The sequence below is a fragment of the Amblyomma americanum genome, chromosome 3, assembly GCF_052857255.1.
Source record: "Amblyomma americanum isolate KBUSLIRL-KWMA chromosome 3, ASM5285725v1, whole genome shotgun sequence".
In the NCBI taxonomy this organism is placed as follows: Eukaryota; Metazoa; Arthropoda; class Arachnida; order Ixodida; family Ixodidae; genus Amblyomma; species Amblyomma americanum.
The window spans coordinates 46,189,486-46,203,469 of NC_135499.1; the positions used below are offsets into that span (position 1 = coordinate 46,189,486).

General features: G+C 49.3%; 1 protein-coding gene across 1 annotated transcript in view; it reads right to left on the reverse strand.

Moving 5' to 3' along the window:
* Positions 1 to 13,984, reverse strand: part of LOC144124569 (tubulin monoglutamylase TTLL4-like) — a 156,565-nt gene that overhangs the window by 37,306 nt on the left and 105,275 nt on the right. The window contains 1 exon segment of the mRNA XM_077657315.1: positions 4,932 to 5,026. Within this exon segment, the coding sequence (XP_077513441.1) occupies positions 4,932 to 5,026 (95 nt within the window).

Consider the following 13,984-nt stretch of genomic DNA (forward strand, 5'->3'; position numbering starts at 1 on the left):
TCATCGACGGCAACAAACTCTGAAAACAAGCCATCGGCACCGGTTGACCGAAACTCTTCGTCCATCTCTGCATAGTCATCGCTGGGCTCCTGGGTCTCCTCGGCCCCTGGCACGCGCCGAAAACCGCACTTGTGAAAACAGTTATGCACAGTATCGCTCGTAACGCTTTCCCACGAACTGACCAAGTAGTGCATTGCGTCTAGCAACGACAACTTCCCCGGGTCCTGCTGTCGTGAGACACGAGCCAGGAATCGTCGCACAATGCACTTTCTGTACAAGTGCTTCACGTTTTTTATAATCCCAGCGTCTAAGGGCTGTAGATGACTCGTTGTGTTGCTCGGAAGAAAAATGACGCGGGCGTTTCGAAGAAAAGAAGTGTCCTTCGGGTGGGCCGAGCAATTGTCTAGAAACAGCAGCCCATTCCGTCCTCTCGATCCGAGTCGTCCGTCGAGGTACCGAAGGAACATTTCAAAAATGCTGAAGGTCATCCACGCCTTTGTGTTATTTTTATAAACACAAGGCAAATGTGCAATATTGCGCAAACAGCGCGGGTTCTTTGCTTTCCCAATTACCCAAGGCTTGAGCATATCACTCCCATCTTCATTGCAGCATAAAAGGACCGTCACGCGGTCTTTGCTTATTTTGCCGCCGTGACAATCGTCGCCTTTCAGGCACAGCGTTTTGTTCGGTTGTACCTTGAAGAACAGTCCCAGTTCATCGGCGTTGTACACGTCTCGTGGATCGTGTGCATTCAAAATTCCGGGCAGCAACGAAATCCAGTTTTCGATGTCAGCTGGATTGACGCTTGCAGCTTCGCCGTTCACTTGCCGATACGCGATGGCATGCCGAGCTCGAAATCGGCTAATCCATCCATTCGAGGCGGTGAAGTCATCAATCCCAAGCACATCTGCAATTTCCATTGCTTTCTCGCGAAGAATACTTCCGTCAAAGTTGACAACGGACGCTCTCGCTTGTTTGAACCACTTCAGAAGTGCTTCTTCCAGCTCCCCATGCCTGGCTCCACGGGCCTGCTTTGTCCCTGCGCCGAACACCAACGCGTTGCCTTCGATCTCCTTCCGCTTCGACACGATCGTGTTGACAGTTGATGCTGGCAGTCCGAGGTCATTTGCAATGTCGATTCGCTTCTTTTTGGGATTTGCGTCGACGACTGCCAAGATGTTCAACTTCTCCTTCAAGGACAACGGCTTACGCTTACGAGACGCCATGGCAGCCAGCAAACGACGCAGGAAGAAGGTGGAAATGAGAATCGGTAGCTATTCGTCCGACCGCAGGGTGGTGGGAACTGATGATGATGGTGTCTGGGAGCTTTAAAAGTAGGCAATCATCAAAATAAACCCGCGTCGACCAAAACATGCATAGTCAAATCTGCGGTAGATTAGGAGATAAAAATTTTGACGGGCTTGTGCGTCCCGATTACGCAACCAGAGAGCAGAACCACCCTGTTTACCGGCTATAAAGCAACCAGAGTGGCGCTCGCTTGACTGGCGGAAACCAAGCGATATCGCGAGCGCTTCCTGTTTGCTGCATATAGTGAACGTACTAACCCTGCTAGGAATCGGAGAGACTGGAGGAGTAGGTGGGGCAGCGCCGTTGACATGCCACCGCGCCGAGCGGAGAAACCGCCGCGGCGGCGATTTACGCCATGCTCACACAAGCATGGAGGAAGAAGTCGCGTGTGCCTGCTCTCAGCCAACTCTTCTTCTTTTCGTCGCAAAACGTATTGTTTCGCTAAAGTCTGAACGTATTTACCGGGAAATCGTGTGATCCGGGAATGTATAAACCGGGAAACAAATACATGTAACTCTATGGGGCATTTTTTCTTGCCCTCGATTTTGATCGTATGAACCGGGAAATCGTACGAACCGGGAACGTATCAACGAGGTTCTACTGTATATTGCTGCACATTATGGCCTTGTAGAGTTTTATTAGAAGGTGTTCACAAAACCTCTATGTGATTTGTGCACCCCCTTTTCAGAGCCCTAATTTAAAAAAAAAAAAGTGCGCACATTGCGCTGGTAAATACGTAGCTAGGGCGCAGTACAGGACGCAACTGAGTTACAAGCTAAATGGGTATCACTTTTTGATACCATCCCCTCGACATGCGTGCCTCCATGGCCCTAACATACAGAAGAGCTTGCTGGCTATTGAGTATTGTGTTTCCCTCGGTCAGCACAGAAAATTGTTTCAACGGGGAAGCTGTTCCTAGAAAAAAAATTTTTAACCCCATAGTCACAGCTACGAAATTTTCAGGCAACATGTTTCTGCATGTTCTACGCGAATTTATCACATTTCCCGAATGTTCCAGAGACTAGATCCTGGAGATCAACTTCCTGCAGGCAAACAGCCCTGTGACTGATCTTCAGGATGCACGAGTCACGTACTCAACTAAATGGGCCAGGCATGCTTCGACACCAGAGATCCTTGCAGCAACGCTCAGGATATTGTCGGGAGCAAGATCACAGTGGCCATCAAAGTTTAAAAACATAAAAAATGATAAGCACAACTGCCTCCCTTACATCGCCACCATGCACACTGGCTCTTTTCTTGTACAGTAGACTCACGATTATTGAAACTCATAATTTGAACTTTCAGTTAATTAAAAGAAATTTCAAAAGTTTGGTTGGCTGGCTATATTTTCAATGCATTTTAAAGCCGCTTAATTCATATAGCGATTTCTCTTAAAGGACTATAAACATCACATTTTTGCTTGTGTATTTTCTTCTGTCAAAATGGACCACCCTGTGGTATTTGTCTACGGCCGCTAAATAATTAATAATTGAACTTCTTCTTGACGCTGTTTTGGTATCGGTTGCATAAACCGAACAATGACTGTGACCTGTAGTTGATCACAAGTAGGTGGTCACGTGAGGGAAAAAAAAAATGCAATATAACTGCTGATACCTCGGTTGTAATCCTAGCTATTGAAGCAGGCTGGTTTAAGTGCTTAGTGAGTTAAAACTCTGTATCAACATTTACATTGCTGTTTTTTTGTGACCTAACCATCAACTACACGTCACAGTCACCATTTGGTTGATGGAACCGAAACCAAAACACCATGAAAGAAGAAATTCAATTATATATTAGTATTTCGCGGTCATAGGTGAATATCGAAACACACGCGGTGATCCATGTATTCTAATGTCTTAGGTGTCATTTTAAAAAGAAAACATAAAATAGAATTAGGCGTCTATAGTCTTTTAAGTTCGGTTAATTCACACTGTCGACTTGCTCCAAACTCCCGGCGCATGAATGAGCGGCCACCGAGATTGGATACATCGGGTTTGCAGCGCCGCATGAGCTGAAAATTCGGCCCCTTCGGCTGGTTAACTCAGACACGGTACAAAGGGAGCCGAGTCAGAGTCGCCTCGTTGCCGTGTAGTTCAGTTTTCTGAGGTTTGCTACCAGCCCACGACGATTGTGTCTGTCGGCCAGGATTCAGCGAGTCAAGCCCAGCTGCGCGCAGGTTCGGATGCTAACTGTCATGTCGCTTGCCTATTTTAAATTTTTTAGAAGGCCTTTCGCCGTTCCGGATCAAATGTGCGTTCCCCTCGCTTCCGTCCGTATGGTCCTGTGTGTCGATGATGCGCGGTCATCTGGAGCTGCCTGCTGTGTGGTGAACCCTTCTTACAGGAGCACCGCTGCCTGTGAGGACGCTTCACCACTACTGCATCGCATCTGTGAAAGAGGCCACAGAATGCCTTACTATTTTGCAGCAGTTCTGCTTCGATATTCCTGACAGTGGGCACGCAGTGCACTATGACAGAACTGCAAAAAGTTGTCATTGCCACGCAGTTTTCACTTAAGGGGGACATTGGTTATAGGCCCATTTTCCTTATTTTTAGTCCAATCCTAATGAAACTTTATCACTTTGCTCAGTTTTTATGACTTATTCATAAATTAGGTAGTTGCCAAGATAATTTTTAATTATACCTCAGTGCAATAAGAGTGGCCAAAAAAAATAATGTTCAACCTGTGGCCATTTAGTATGGTGAAATAATCAAGGCCATTTTTTTTTTCATTTTACCCTCAATAGTAATTCTACAGCACTTGAAATATCAACATTCAAGGCGTGAATATCAGGCCTCAATAAACTGTGCAAAATTATAAAATTTTAAAGCGCGATTGAACAATTTTGCTTTGAATATTGCATACACTGTGCCTTCAGCTTCCCTTAGCAAAAAATACGACATCTCTACCTATCCCAGATGTTGACATATCAACATACTAAGACCGCCAGGTGCCCAAAATTTTCGTGCTGTTAATTATCTGCTCCTGCACAAATTTATCCCACACAACGATCTGAACTTAATATTATGGTCAAAATAACGATTTCCTAAAGGAAAAAAGTTGTTAGAGTTGCAGAATAATAGCTGTAGATTCCACAAATGTAATTTTTAGAAGATCAAAATTTTGGTCTCAAAGACCAGCATCCCCCTTAAAATTTTAGCCGACGACTACTTGGTGCAAAACTGTTTGTAGAAGCTTTTCTCATGGCCACTCGACTATTTAACCCTCAAATAATTAGCAACTTCCAGTTTTACTTTCCTCTATTGAAAAACCAGTGCATTGACTGGTTCTTGATCATTTTTTTCAACCATGCTTGAGCAAACATATCAGCACCTTTCACCTACAATTTATTTTGTGCTTTATAGCTTTTAGGTACATTTTCATAGAGAAAGAGGAACAATATACTAATTTTATGCATATATATCCATAACACGAATCACATTTAGTTTTGGATCATATTAAGGTGCGCTTCTGATAATTAAAACAAACAAAAATTCGTGGTTCCTTAAAGTATGAATTAATGACAGCGTAAGTGCACATCCCTAACCGCATCAAGGCTGACTCAGCCACTGACAGATCAAGCACAAACAAAAAAAGAGGGGACCAATAACCAGACTACTCACCCATAGCACCGGAGTAGCCGTTCGTCCAGGTCATCTTTGAGCTGCTGGGGCAGCTGGAAGCCGACCAGGTTAAGCATGTCCTTCACCACCTCACTCTGTAACAACGGTGCAGCCGCAAGACCATAAGAACAGCACACGTTGTCATGCACGTATAGCATGGCCCAACTACAGCCCCCTGACACCACAGTTATGGCAAAGTAAGGAAGCTCTTCCAGCACTTGGCACGCTCCTTGGTCACTGACCACTGCACGCACCAATTGCTACTTCCTTTGAATACAGATGAAACAAGCTCTACTCAACAAAGCTCGCATGACTCTTAGAGAGGTGAAGACGGGCAGCTACACTGAGAAGCAAATTTCACTCACCCACTGCTACTACTAGATGAACTTTTTGCACAGTGTCTGTGCGAAGCTTGCAACAAGCCCCTTCGTTTCTATAGGGCCTAGAATTTGGCTCGCCGTAGTAAGAATAAAGCTATGTATAAAATCATTGCCACATCTGTGCCCAGCATCATAATGCTCCTCCCTAAAACCATCATGGTTACTGCTTTGCGAAATTGGCATCCTCACAACGGTGTAACATGGATAAAACAAATAATCAAATTCCGGCTTAAGAATTTGTTACTACAGTAGAATCTCGATGATACGATTACGGCTGATACGAATTTCGGGATGATACGAATTTTAAGAATGCTTTGAACAGACTACATTGTATAGAATACGTTAAGATTCGGGGTGATACGAACGGTTTCTGAACCCGCCGCGGTTGATACGAACGTGCAAACCAGTGGCGCATGCGAGCGGGCCGGCGCGGCTAGGCTCAAGAGGGGAACATAGCGGCCGCCGCGAGTCCTCTCCACCCCCCGCCCCCCGCCGCGACGAACGTTGTACGACCACGCAAACCGAGCCATCGAGCAGCTCAGCGCAACACTGGCGCTCACAGGGGGAGAGGGTACCCCCCGCGGCCCGCGGCCGCTGCCTCTTCTCTCCCCCTCTCCCCCCACTAGCCACCCTACCCCCACCTCCCTTTCGTAGCAACCATGTAGCAACCCGACCAGCACGAACCAAGGACGGCCAAGGCGAGGCACGTGGCCAGTCGTGTACGTCACCCATTTGCTGGCAGCTCATTGGTCTATCGAAAAGTTGTCTCGCCGGCTGTTCCCGGGAAGCCTGTGCCGCTGGGTGCCGCCGCCGCAGGGACCGCAGTTCTCCGTTCGCCGCTTCTTTCTGTGCTTCGCTGTGACGTCAACTGCCGAAACGTGACAAGGACGCAAGCGTTCGCTGCTGCCGACATGTCGCGGAAGCGTAAAGGCCTTTCTTTTAAGGAGAAGCTCAATGTGCTGAAGAAGGTTGACGAAAACCCTAAGAAGAAGCGTGTCGACTTAACAAAAGAGCTAGGTTTGGCACCGTCGACGCTCTGCACCATTGTTGGGCAGCGAGATGTTATCTTAAAGAATGTGCAGCACTTCGGTGTGAACGTGAAACAGGCGAAAACAGCGACCCATGTCAAGCTCGAAGAGGTCCTGCTGACTTGGTTCTGCGAAGTGACAGCGGCCGGCGTCAACATGGACAGCAAGGTGCTGCGTGAAAAAGCCGACACCATTGCGCTTTCGCTTGGAATTGAAAATTTCCAAGCGTCTGGGGGATGGCTGCACCGGTTTAAAGAGCGGCACGGACTTGTCTAGCGGGTCGTCTCAGGTGAAGGCAAGAAAGTGGGCCAGTCAGCTGTGGACGAGTGGCTGAACACGCTGCCGGCACTGATTCCGGAGTACGCGCCACGCGACATATTTAATGCCGACGAGGCGGGCCTCTTTTTCAATCTTCAACCGGAAAAGAGTTTGTGCGTAAAAGGCCAGGCATGCCAGGGCGGCCAGAAAAGCAAGGAGAGAGTAACAGTACTCTTTTGCTGCAACTCGGATGGATCCGAGAAACTCCAGCTTACAGTCATCGGTAAGTCGAAGAAACCGAGGTGTTTCCGATCGGCGGAGCGTTTGCCTGTCTTTTACAAAGGTAACCGAAAGGCGCAGATGACTGGAGATTTCTTCCGCGAATTCTTGACAAGCCTTGATCGGAAAATGGCGTCAAGAAACCGGAAAATTTTGCTTTTCGTGGACCAGTGCTCTGCCCACCCAAAGGAAATTACGTTCAACAACGTGACAGTCAGGTTCCTGCCGGCGAACACTACCAGCCACCTTCAGCCACTGGATGCTGGGATAATTAGAAATGTTAAACATCATTTCAAAGGACTTCTAGTGAGGCGTCTGCTGGCGAAAACTGACCGTAAAGAAGCAAACTTGCGGATCAGTCTCTTGGATGCTTTGCACTTTCTAGCCATGTCGTGGGATAATGTAACTTCAGACACAATCTCGAACTGTTTTAGAAAGTGCGGATTTGCCATCAGACTTGATGCGGCTTCGGCGGGAGATTGTCAAGAGCCAGGTGAAGACTTGACGATTGATGGCTGGGACAATCTGGAAACTGAAGCTTCGGCTCGAGACTTCGTTACCGTGGACGACAACGTCGCGACCTGTGGGCTGACGTCTATTGGAGACTTGGTCAGCGAAGCAGATAATTGCGAACATGAGCCTGACAGCGATGGTAACGCTGACGACGAGTGTGATCCACCGCCGTCAACGGCAGATACTCTTCACGCTCTGCGCCGCACCGTAAGTGCCGGCAGCGTGAGCGACGAAACCGCTGCACGGTTTTATGCCTTTCAGGCGGGGCTTGTCCGCGATATCAACGGCAAAAAAGTGCAGGCAAGCATTACGGACTTTTTCAGCCGCAAGAAGTTCGCCGTAATAAAGTTTGGTTCATTTTTCGGTTCATTCCCATGTGGAAGTTGGCTTGTTTTGGATCATACGAATTCGGGATGATACGAATATTTTGCATGCTCCCTTGGAATTCGTATCACCGAGATTCTACTGTATCTAACGTCTGCACCAAAATTGGCAGGCACTTTGAGCAAGGCAAAATCGCATGTAATTAGCAGGTAGACTACAATGCTGTGGACATCTCAGTAAAGTTGCTTTATTCGCTCGCATATTGGTCAATACAACGCACAGGTCAACCCCCTAACTTTGTGTGCCCCCCCAAAAAAAGCTACAATGCTTTATCGGTCAACCAAGAGACGCTCCGAGCCACCAACATACAACATGGGCAGCCAGCACAACACACCACATACAGCAGAACCACACTGTTACGTTTTTTCATGGAACCGCAGGAAAAAAATGTGCGACCCGGGAAGCGCTTGAAAAAAAATTGCCACGGTTTTAGCGTAGTTAAACTGAGCAGGATGTGCGAAAACACTTGAGGCAGCACTGCCTCAAAGGCAACCACATGCGAGATCTCATCATTAGCCGCTATCGGCAGCTTTGTGCGGGGAGTGGCGGGGTGCCAGTTCCGCGCGTTGATGGAGCAGCTGTGCAAGGCCTCAACCGATGGCATTCCTTCAAAGGAAAAGGTAGAGCTTCACAAATACCCTGGGTCTTTAAGCTTTGCTATTGAAGAAGCACTTCCGCACTAAACAAATGTACATCGTTGTCTGCCGTTCCTTTTTTACTTCTTCTAAGGGCAGCATGCTTCTCAGTAATTTTCGAGGCTTTGCAGCTCTCGCGATCGTTCGCACGCACAGAAAATCCTAAACGCCCTGCGACAGCTCTCCATATGCCTGAGCAGCTGTTGATGGATGGCAGGCAGCATCGAAGAGAGAAGCCCGCAGAGCGGGTCGAGTTTGGGTATGAGTGCGCACCTCTGTACAGTTTTTGTGGCAGCTGCTTTGATTTTACACAATCCTCATCTACTACAATCAAGAAATTGTGTTTTTAAGCTACAGACAACAAGGAAAATGTGGATGATAAAACATGCATTGGAGCCAACCCGTTCATCTATGTCGTGAAGCAATGCCCACATGGAGTTAGCCATGGCATAGTTTCGTTTTCGTGCCTTCAGTCTTGTTCGTGCTCGCGCCGCAGTGGCAACGGAACTGCACTGAAGGCCACAATAAAATTCACACCACCCTCAGATGTGCTCGGTGTTGATGTGGGTATAACATGGCGGGAAGCTGCTGAACACCGTGATGGCAAGGCGACGACAGAATTAAGTTCCGCTTCAGCCAGCATGCAGTCGCCGTTCCGCACAGGGTAAACCACCATTGGGAAGCGACAATCACGACGTAGCATGCGGGAACACTGCCACAGTTGCGACCTAACAGCTAGGTTTGAATTTCATGTGTTTCTAAAGAAGCTTGGTCGGGACTGGCTCATGAAAACTTAACAGCTGGGAAAGCACAGCACACGGAATGTAACAGTAGGGTTCTACTGTACTGGAGCGGTGAAGACACCATAACAAACTTATCACCGTAAAAGCACTCCTGCTGCTTTCCCCAGTATATGACACAGTTTACAGCGCCATCAAAGTCATGTGCTGTAACCCAATTTTAATGCGAAAGCATTATATGTCCCATTAGCACAAACGTCGTCCATTGTCTGTTGCCATCCATGGCACAAAAATTCTCAGTGACGTCATCATGCTCTCGCATGAATTCCATAAAATAGTGATGTCTACAGCAAGGAAGACAAAACAATTTCTTCTAAAAGTGCGGGGAATTGAACCAAGGACTTTCAGATTGCGAGATTTCGGGCGTTCCTCTCTCCCCCGCCATCATGGATGACAAGAATGTGCGAGTTGCAAGTTTACTCTCAACAACAACTATGCACTGCCCACACATCGCCGATGCACGTATACGGTACACACCACGACCAGTGACAGATGGCGCGTGGCACGCACACCTCCGACATCATGATTGCCAGTTGAGTGGTACACATTGTGAGTAGTGGCAGCAAATACCATATTTACACATGTAATAAACCAACTTTTTTTCCATAAAGTTGACATCATGCGGGAAAGGGTTCATTACAAGCAAAAAAAAGTTTCTACACATTTCTTTTGTCCACCTGTCATCCATCCATCAACAAATGCATGCGGCCAGTTGTGTTAGTGTCATCACAGGTGTTTTAGCACCATCGCTCCGAAAGCTGTTTGCTCTATCATGCTGCAATTTAATGATTTTGTGATAGTCGACACCACTGGCCAATCACGGTGATATAAAGTAGGAGTGTGCGAATGAAATTTTCGAATACGAATATAAAGAAAAATTGCTTCGAATATTGAATCGAATATCTGTTTAGTACAAAAAAAATTTAAGAAATGATAAACAAGCAAATGTTGCCTTTCAAAATAGTGTACGGTCTTTGCAACTAAAATAAACAAAACTAAACTGCCTCAGTACCGTATAAAAAAGATGTGCACAAAAATGTACACTATTGATGAGACAGCATAACAGTATCCATAACCAAAACTAGTTGTTGGTTATGGATCACCAGACAACAGTATCCAAACTGTAATGAGGTCATGCAAAACAAAATCCATAAACTGACAAGACTGGCAACAAAAAATGGCATGACTACTAGTAAAACCATTCATTCAGAGTTCAAGGGACCGGAAGAAATGCCCAATTTATTCGAAGGCCAAGGTTTATAAACTTCCCCGCGCCGCCAGAAAAAAAAAAAAAACTGGCGAAAATGCGAAGATGCAGTAAGGCCTTATGAGACAACCCCATCGCGCTGACACACTGAAAGCCCGTGACGAGCCACACGTGTTGGAGAACAACACAAATGGAAACAAGGGGCCGGGGAACACACACTGGCGTCGGAACGGTGGGACGACTTCTAAAAAGAAAAAAATAAATCACCTGCGACATGCCAGTCGCCGTGTCCAAAAGTCGCGCAGAGCTGGGATTGGACTATCGGCGAATGCGCGGGCCGACAGTTGCAGTTGCCGTGGGGCAGCGGCGAAGCTCGGAAACCGAAACTACGTGATCAGGCTATTTTTTGACCTTGTGACAGGGGCCTTCAGATCGTTGTCCCGCCTGCTGTTACGCCCACTAAAGAGGTGCGCGGGTTACAATGCACCATGCAATAGCCGGGATTTTAACAGGATCACTTGCCCTATTGTGACAACTCGACGCGCCCCTTCAGGAGGCTCCCATGAAATTCCGCAAGTAGGGTTTCCCGCAGAGCGTAGTTTACAAAACGACCAAGTTATGAGTCAGGCTACACCAATTGGGAGCCGCCCACTTGGTTGTCAGCTATGTGCACGGTTGCTTGGTTCTTCCTGAGGACACCAGGGCCTGGTCCTCCAGGATCCAATCAGTCTAGTTTCCGCACTCTGTCTACAAACAGTTTATTTAGGAACATCTCCAGTGGCTGCAGCATAGATGTCACCCCTCCGTGAATAACAACAAGGTGCATTTTTGTTCGGTTTGGTTTAGTTTAGGGGGTTTAACGTCCCAAAGCGACTTGGGCATTTTAATACTTTTCATATTTCATGCCCACTTCCGAAGAATGCGCCCTGTAACCATTATAACTCTCCGGGCCTGACTTCCGTCATCCTATTTTGTAAACTACGCTATGTGGGAAAGCCTACTCGTGGAATGTCACGGGAGCCTCCTGATGGGACGCGTTGAGTTGTCGCAATAGGGCAAGAGATCCTGTAAAAATCTCGCCTATTGCATGGTGCGCTAAAACCTGCACACCTCTTTAGTGGGTGTAACGGCGGGCGTGACAATAATCAGAAGGACCCTGTCGCTAGGTAAAGAAAATAGCCTGGCCGCGTAGTTTTGGTTTCTGAGCGTCGCCGCTGCCCTGTGGCAGCTGCAACTGTCGGCCCGCGCATTCGCCAGTAGTCCAATCCCAGCTCTGCACGGCTTTTGGACGCCGACTGGCGCGTCGCAGCTGATTTATTTTTCCTTTTTTGAAGCAGTCTCTTGCCGTTCCGACACCAGTGTGTGTTCCCCAGACCACTGCTTGCATTTGTGTTGTTCTTCAAGCATTCCAAGGCGGGTGGGTTGTCCCGGGCTTACAGGTAATAGCGCGATGGAGCTACCTCATAAGGCCTTACTGCACCTTCGCATTTTCGGCAGGATTTTTTGTTTCGAAGGGGGGCTGGGGGGGGGTGTAATTTTATAAACCGAGGCTTTCGGATGAACCAGGCATATTGTCACCGGCGAAAATACAGAGAACAAAGCTAACACGGCAAAGGAGCCGGTGAAAGTAAGACCACGGATTTGGATGCGGCAAGTGCAGACGCCGATTGGTGTCACGACATGGCCACTGGCAGTGCGGATCACGGGTCCACACCAAGGCGTCAGAACCTTACGGAGTGTCATGGCTAGCTCCCTGCTCATCACAGAAAAATCAGCGCCGGTATCGACGAGTGCGGTCAGTTCATAACTGTCGACGATTACTAAAATTTCAGCGGAAACTAATCGTTCGCAGCACGTCGGTGAGGTCGTCGGATCGGGTCGTTGACGCTCGGGCCGTTGCGTCCAATCGTCGGGTGGAGGCTGTTGACTTCGTGCAGCGGCGGCGGCCCTACCCCCGGAGGACGCAGTCTTCAGTTTTCCCGCCGAGGGGACGTGCCTCCGAACTGACCGGAGGTTGAGGGCCGACTGGGCGTAGCAAAGCGCCTCGGGGATGGCGATCGCGACTGTCGCCGCTGTGAGGTCGGGGGCGGCACTTGAGAGTTCAGGTACTCCTCTATGTCCCGCGGTCTTTCACCATAGCGCGGTCGAGGCGCGTCCGGTGGGAATCCTCTCAGACCCATCCGCCGGTACGGGCAATTCCGCAGAACATGGCCGGGCTCCCCGCAGTGGTAGCAGAGCGGACGATCGTTGGACGTTCGCCACACGTACGCTTTGCGGAATGGAGGGCACGGGTCCTGCTGCTGCTCGATGGGACGCACGTAACGATGGGGTGGTGGTTGTTCGGCAACGGGGCGAAACGCTTGCGGCGCCGAGGCAGGTCGGCGCAGGGCATCGCTGTAGGACATTACGTGCGGCTCCGAAAGGGGTGCTGGGGGTGGCTGCACCGCTCGCCGGATTTCGTCACGGAGAACATCGCCTGTCGAAGGTACGCTTTCTGACGGAGCACTCAAGTGGAGGTGTCGCAGTTCTTCGCGGACAATGCTCCGCACAAGCGCACGCAGCGCCTCATCCCCGAGGCCTGGCAAGGACGTGCAGTACTGAGCGGCCGCTACATTTGCCTGACGGCCGTACTGGGCACTCCGTTCCTGCAAGGAACGTTCTATGGTCGTCGCTTCCTTGGCAAAGGCGGCGACAGTTCTCGGAGGGTCGCGCATGAGGCCAGCGAACAGCTGCTCCTTTACCCCACGCATAAGGTGCCTCACCTTTGTAGCTTCGGGCATGGCTGGGTCGGCCCGATTGAAGAGGCGGGTCATGTCCTCAATAAACATGGCCACGCTCTCGTTGGACTGCTGTGACCTGGAGCGAAGGGCAAGTTCGGCATTCTCCTTTCGCTCGCTCGAACTGAACGTGGCGAGCACCTCGCGGCGAAAAGCTGCCCAGTTAGAGAAGGACGCCTCATGGTTCTCGAACCACGTTTTCGCCGAGTCTTGCAGTGCGAAGTACACGTTCAGCAGCTTTCGCTCGTCGTCCCATTGGTTGAACGCGGCCACACGGTCAAAACCGGCCAACCAATCTTCTACATCCTCGAACCGGTCGCCGTGGAAGGATGGTGGCGACCGAGGTGCAAGAAAGACGAACGGCGGGGCACTGCCGAAGGACTGACCTGTCTGGCTGCCAGTGGCGGAAGTCATGGCCCGAGCAGGAATCGTGAGTGGCTCAAATTCGGGTTGCAGGCCTCGCAGGCGACGGCTCGCTTTGTGGACAGGTGTGGCGTCTGCTCGTCGGGGAGAAGCGTCAGGGCTATCGTCCCGGTCAGCATACATGGGATGATACCCAGCACCTCCACCAAAAATGTCACCGGCGAAAATACAGAGAACAAAGCTGTTCACTCGGGCGAGGTTTGCCAACACCGCCGCGCTCGTTCTGGACAAAGAAGACGTTCGGCCACGCGCTCGGGAACACAGTTCGACCTCCAGGTGGCGCCGGCAGAAAGTCAGCAGCGTGGCAATATATTCCGGTCCTTTTAAATATGAATGAATGAGGTTTTACCAGTCATCATGCTATTTTTG